This window comes from Canis lupus, chromosome 6 (assembly GCF_003254725.2).
Source record: "Canis lupus dingo isolate Sandy chromosome 6, ASM325472v2, whole genome shotgun sequence".
Taxonomy (NCBI): Eukaryota; Metazoa; Chordata; class Mammalia; order Carnivora; family Canidae; genus Canis; species Canis lupus.
This window is the reverse complement of record NC_064248.1, coordinates 11,969,101-11,975,150: the sequence shown is the minus strand read 5'-3', so window position 1 is coordinate 11,975,150 and position 6,050 is coordinate 11,969,101. Positions and strand designations below refer to the sequence as shown.

At 56.6% G+C, this 6,050-nt stretch overlaps 1 protein-coding gene across 1 annotated transcript; it reads right to left on the bottom strand.

Annotated features, from left to right (window-relative positions):
* Positions 1-2,336: 2,336 nt before the first annotated feature.
* LOC112646066 (olfactory receptor 10AC1-like) lies at positions 2,337-5,731 on the bottom strand. Its single transcript, XM_035717887.2, has 2 exons — positions 5,589-5,731; positions 2,337-3,504 (listed from the first exon to the last, which is right to left on the bottom strand). The coding sequence occupies exons 1-2, from the start codon at positions 5,729-5,731 to the stop codon at positions 2,337-2,339; spliced, it is 1,311 nt and encodes a 436-aa protein (XP_035573780.2).
* Between the last annotated feature and the right edge of the window lie 319 nt (positions 5,732-6,050).

Sequence of the window (6,050 nt, the reverse complement as noted above, 5' to 3'; positions counted from 1 at the left end):
CAGGTGGCATGGGAAGACAGAGGGACAAGAGACCCTGTCATGAGTCACCGGAGGCTGTTGATAACTCCATTCTTGAACCTCCATGTGGCTTGCAGATTCCGTTCTCCCCAGGCTCCGAACCAGCCTCCATAGGTGTGCTATTTCTCCAGCCAACAGGCAGGGCTAGGTAGGCAGACTCTGCTTGCACTGGTTCTGCTTCTCAGACTTGGAGTGTCTAAATGGAGTCTACAGGGAATGTTTTCAGGCAAAGTTCCCTCCCACAGAATCTAGGACTCTGACCCTGGTGCAATCAGGTCTACCAAGTTTTCTGTTACTATGCCAAGGTACTAGCCTGCTGCTTCCAGGGCTCCTTGCATTGATTGCTAAGTTGGACCCAACAATCTGGGGTTAAGGTTTTCAGCGAGCTCTGACACTCTGAGGACAGACCCCAGAAGAGGACTCTGTCTTATAGATTCTTTTCCTTGGTTGGACTCAAGAGCTATGCCGTAGCCCATATGTGAGAGCCCCAGACAACCCAGGAGCTTTGCCTATGGTTTACTTCTCCCATCAGATATTTATTAAGAACCTCCCAAGTTCATGGATCTCGAACTAGAAGAATAGGGTGTGAGATCTGGCTTTAAAGAGCTCAAACTATAGTTTTGTGGGGGGCCTGAGTAGGTGAGTGGGAAGTGAAGCTGGTGCTGAAATTTTATTTTGGAGTCACAGTAGTTGTCACAGAAGGAAGGAAGGCATTTTCATAGGTGGAACAAGAGGAAAAGAGTGAGCACAGCAGGGGCATAAAGCATGAGCAAAGGCTTGCCTGACTTGGCTAACAGTTGAACCAGCTATAGTTTATTTTACATACAACGAAGTGCACAGATCTGAAGCCAGCATCTTCATGAAGATTCGAACACATGTATACCCGTGTCATTAGCAGCCAGGTCAGAATATAGAACTGCTCCAGTGCCCGATCTCCCAGTGCCTGGGCCAACCCAGACCCTTCCCCCAGGTCATATCAACCAGCACAGAGATTCTGTCATCCACCCTTATGCGTTGGGAGGCACTAGGTGTGTACTCTGTGTCTCATTTCTTATACTTGGTATTAGGTCTGTGTCTGCTAGCAGGAAGACTTCATTCTTTCTCGTTGCCGTGTAGAATTCTGCTGCACAAATATGCCACAAGTTGTTGTGTCTTTTTTTTTTTAAGACTTTCTTATTCATGAGAGACACACAGAGGGAGGCAGAGACATAGGCAGAGAGAGAAGCAGGCTCCTTGCGGGGAGTCTGATACGGGACTCGATCCCAGGACCTGGGGTCATGCCTTGAGCCAAAGGCAGATGCTCAACCACTGAGCCACCAGGGTGCCCTTCTATTCTTTTTTTAAGATTTCATTTATTGGAGAGAGAGCACAAGCAGGAAGAGGGGAGGGCAGAGGGAGAAGTAAGCTCTGCACTGATCAGGGAGCCCAATATAGGGCTACATCCCAGGATCCCGGGATCACAACCTGAGCCAAAGGCGGACGTTTAACTGACTGAGCCATCCAGACGCCCCCCAACTTTTTTTTTTTTTTGGAAAGAGAGAGAATAGGGAGGGGAAGGACAGGGTGAGGGGAGAGAGAAAGAATCTTAAGCAGACTCCATACCCAGTGTGGAGCCTGATGGGGTGCTTGATCTCATGACCCTGAGATCATGACCTGAGTCAAAATCAATAGTCAGACACTAAACTGACTGAGCCACCCAGGTAACCCCTCTTTTTAAAAAATACGCTCCATGCCCAGCATGGAGCCCAGTGTGGGGCTTGAACTCATGACACTGACATCATGACCCGAGCCGAGATCAACAGTCAGACACTTAAACAACTGAACCACCCAGATGCCCCATCTTTGTGTCTATTCCATGTTCATGGACATTTGGATTGTTTTCAGTTTTGGTCTACTATAAATAATGCAGCCATAAACTTCTTGTGCAGTAGTACTCATTTCTCTTCAAAAGATACTGTGTAGCCAGAGTTCAGAGAAGTTGTTCTTAACCAGGGCTGATTTTGCCCCTTGGGTGATGTTTGGCAATCTCTGATGACCTTTTTGATCACTGAGGGGGATCAGTGGTGCGCTGCTGGTTTCTACTGGGTGGAGACAGGGGCTGCTGAACATCCTACAGTGCACAGCCATCAACAGGAACTGTTGAGCTTGGAATGGTCATAGAAACCAAAGAATGAGGCTGTGGTCCGACTCTGGAGTCCTCTGGAGTCCTCGTAGGCTGAACTCGGGCACATGTCCAGTAGGTGCCGCAGATGGCTCTGGAATGGTGAGGCTCCCCCTCAGTGAGGGAGACTTCAGGACAGACGCCGCCTGGCATGGTGTTAGTTGCCCTCAGCCTGGTGGACGGTCCCTGGCGTCCTGCCGCTGAGCACCCGCTGCAGGGCACCCTGCACATCGCGATTCCGCAGCGTGTAGATGGCCGGGTAGAGCAGTGGTGTGAGGTTGATGTAGATGAGCGAGACCAGCTTGTCCTCCTCCAGGGAGCGGCTGCTCAGGGGCCTGGCGTACATGGCCGTGGCGCAGCCGTAGTGCAGCACGGCCACCGTGAGGTGCGACGCCACCGTGTTGAACGCCTTGCGGCGGCCCGCAGATCCCCCAACGCCCAGGATGACCACCAGCACCCTGGTATAGGAAAGCAGGATCAGGGCCAGAGGCAGCACCAGCAGCAGCAGGCAAGCTGCCAGCAGCACCCGCTCCTGCAGCTGCCGGTCCCCACAGGCCAGCAGCAGCACCGCCGGGAGGTCACAGAAGACGTGGTTCACTAAGCCCCCCTGGCAGAAGGGCAGCTGGAAAATGGCCGTGGTGAGCCCCAAGGCCAGGATTGAGCCCCCGGCACAGCAGGAGGCCAGGAGGCCCCAGCAGAGCGCCGTGCTCATGAGCTGGGGGTAGTAGAGGGGGCGGCAGATGGCCAGGTAGCGGTCCAGGGCCATGGCGGCCAGCAGCAGGCACTCGGCGCCCCCCAGCGCCACAAAGAGGCCCATCTGCGCGGCGCACGTGGAGCGGGCCACGGCCAGGCCTGCGGGCGGCAGCAGGAAGCCGGCGAGCATGCGCGGAGTCAGCGCCAGCGTGTAGGCCACCTCCACGGCGGACAGCGCTCCCAGGAAGAAGTACATGGGGCAGTGCAGGGCAGGCTCCGCCACAGCCAGGCCCAGGATGAGCAGGTTTCCCGCCAGCGTGGCCAGGTAGAGCGGCAGCAGGAAGGCGAAGAGCAGCAGCCGCAGCCCCTGGGGCCACCCGGAGAAACCCAGGATCACGAACTCGGCTGGGGCCGTCCAGTTGGACGCGGGCCAGGAGCTCATGTCGGGACCTGCGGGAGGACAGGCGTCCGGGCCAGAGAGGGGGCTCGCGGTGACGCTTCCCGAAAACACGGGGCCTTCACCCTCCGAGGCTCGGCCCCCTCGCCCCGCCCCAGGGACGCCCCAGGGACGCCCCAGGGACGCCAGCGCCTTCTGCGGGGTTTGCCACAGCCCGGTGAACTCCCCGAACGTCCTGCAGTAATTCAGAGGTCTGGAGCCGCCGTCTGCTCTCCTGCCCACCCGGCCCCCAGCTCTGCCCAGCGTCCTTGTTTTTTTTTTTTTTTTTTTTTTTTTTTAAGATTTTATTTAACACAGAGAGAGAGTGCAAGCAAGGGGAGCAGCAGGCAGAGGCAGAGGGAGAGGGAGAAGCCCCCGCTGAGCAGGGAGCCCGGGGTGGGGCTCAATCCCAGGACCCTGGGACGTGACCGGAGCGGAAGGCAGAGGCCTAACGGCTGAGCCCCAGGCGCTCCCAGCATCGCAGCAGCCGAGGAGCCAGCCCTCGGGGAGGAAGGCCAGGAGGGCCTCACCTGAGTGGACCGTGGCCCGAGGGCTCAGAGTTCCGAAGGAACAGGCTCTTTCCTGAGCGGCCGGTTCGGGGTATGGAGATGGTTGTTCCTGGGACGGAGCTCCCAGGTGAGGGGCCCCGCAGCCCCGGAGCGCCCCGCCCGCAGAGGCCCGTCCCTGGGGAAGTGGCACCCCCGCTCTCGGCGGATAGGCCACGCGCCCTCCCGTCCTCACCGGCCCTGGCCACTGTCCTTCACTGTCCTTTGTTTGACTTCCGTGTTCTAGCTCTCCCCCGAGCTGGACTCGGGACACCCCCATGGTAATCCTGGGCCCTCGGTTCTGACTCCATCCCAGGGGAGGGTGTGCCCCTGCTCCATGTTACGCAGCCTCCGTGAACAACAGCACCCACGCCCGGCCTAAGCTGCGCGGGCAGCCCGACCCCCCACGGGCCCCTCCTCCTCTCTTAGGACAGCATTGCCACCTGCACGTCCTGCCAACACTTCCAACTCCATCTGTCCCTAAGTCATGAATCATTTCTCTGGGAAACTTCCTCGACCTTCCGTGATCGGACTAGCCTCGCGCCCAAGTCCAAAGTCAGAAGTCACGGTGGGGGCACCTGGGTGGCTCCGGCTGAGAAGCGGCTGCCTTCGCTCGGGTCGTGATCTCAGGGTCCTGGGACCCTGCTGTGTCGGGCTCCCTGCTCAGCGGGGAGTCTGCTTTTCCTTCTCCCTCTGCCCCGGATTGCGCTCTCTCTCTCAAATAAAATCTTAAAGAAAAAGAAGTCACTGATCCAAAAATAATAATAATAATAATAAATCCAAAAATAAATAAATAAATAAATCCAAAAAAAAAAAAAGTCACTGTGGATGAACCCCCTCCTGCACCCCACACCTCCGGGATCGCTTCCCTTTTCTCTCACCCCTCCGGGTTTCTCTCCCCCCAGAGATCCCGGGGGACCCCAGCCGGCCCTACAGTCTCCAGCGCCGCCAACCCCAGCGACGCTCCAAACAACAGATGACAATTTTTCGCTTAACTCTCCCTTCCTTCTTTGCCGACGGGGTTTGGCCCCAAGTCCTTGGCCCAGCTCACACACTTCTTCCGCCCTTCGTCGTGTGACTTTGGGCTCCCACCCTGCTGCACGCTGGCACCACGGGGTTCTGGGTGGATGCGTGACTCGCATGTCCTGAGCAGACCTGTCCCTGCAGGTGGTGACGGGGGTGCTTCCTGGGACGCCCTGCAGTCCCCACATCACCTACAGACAAGAGCTGGGCTGAAGTCACACGCTATGTCTGGGTGAGGACCCCTGCCCCCCAGGCAGCTTCGGTGTCATCCACTCATCCCACGGTTGTCATGGCAACACCATGAAACTCGGTCTCCTCGAATTGAAGATATGAGTCATGTTTGTTGTTCACTGATTTAGCGAGGGAATTAATCCCCGTTTCTCAGCAAATGTCTGCCTCCTGTGTCCCTGTGATGTCCCTTCACGACAGACAGTTGTCCCCACCTTCTGCGGGTTCCTCCCCTAAAGTGCTCCTCAGCATTTGTCATTAGAGTTGCTGTCGACCTGAGAGGGAGTCCACGTTCCTGGTCATCTTCAAGGCCAGTGCCCCCCTCAGAATTACCGGGGGTCCTGTTCACTGGCCGCCCCACCATCAAAGGTGCTGCTATTCCCTTAATTTGCTCAACTAAGAGACACATTCTTCTCATCTTTCTCTTCTCACACCTAATCCTTAAAACTGGACCCCTTGGAGACCTTATGCAAGCTCACCTTACCTGAGGGGCCTCAACTGGCTAGACCGAGTTGCTGTCGCACGTGTCACCCCACGGTGGATGTCCATCAAAGCCCGTCCATCGCCCTCCTGGGCCCGTGCTGGTGCTGGTGCGCGTACCCCACCGTCCTTGAGCGGATCCTCCATTTGACCAGGGCTCCCTCTCCTCCCGGAAGGCTGTTTGCTGGGGCCTCCAGCCCACGTCTACAGAGCCCACACCTACAGCCACCGCACCGTGGACTGAACCCCATCCTTGGCCATGGCTGGGTGATGGCGAGGGGGCCACAGTGTGTCAGCCTCTTTCCTCACCCATGAGATGAGAGTTGGACGCAGACAATCTTCAGTTTCTCAAAGTTCCGATATTGTAAGGTTTTACCGAAAGCTGTGTGTGTGGCAATGTTCGTATGCCCAAGGTAAACCATTTTTTAAAGATGTTTTGATGTTTTAGGAGCCCATTCAAGGAGTC

Bases quoted from the DNA above. Each gene is read 5' to 3' on its own strand.
- LOC112646066 (XM_035717887.2), bottom strand. From the start codon at position 5,731: ATGGAGGATCCGCTCAAGGACGGTGGGGTACGCGCACCAGCACCAGCA. The intron at 3,505-5,588 runs GTAAGGTGAGCT...GAATTACTGCAG, and splicing joins AGCCAGTTGAGGCCCCTCAG to GACGTTCGGGGAGTTCACCG.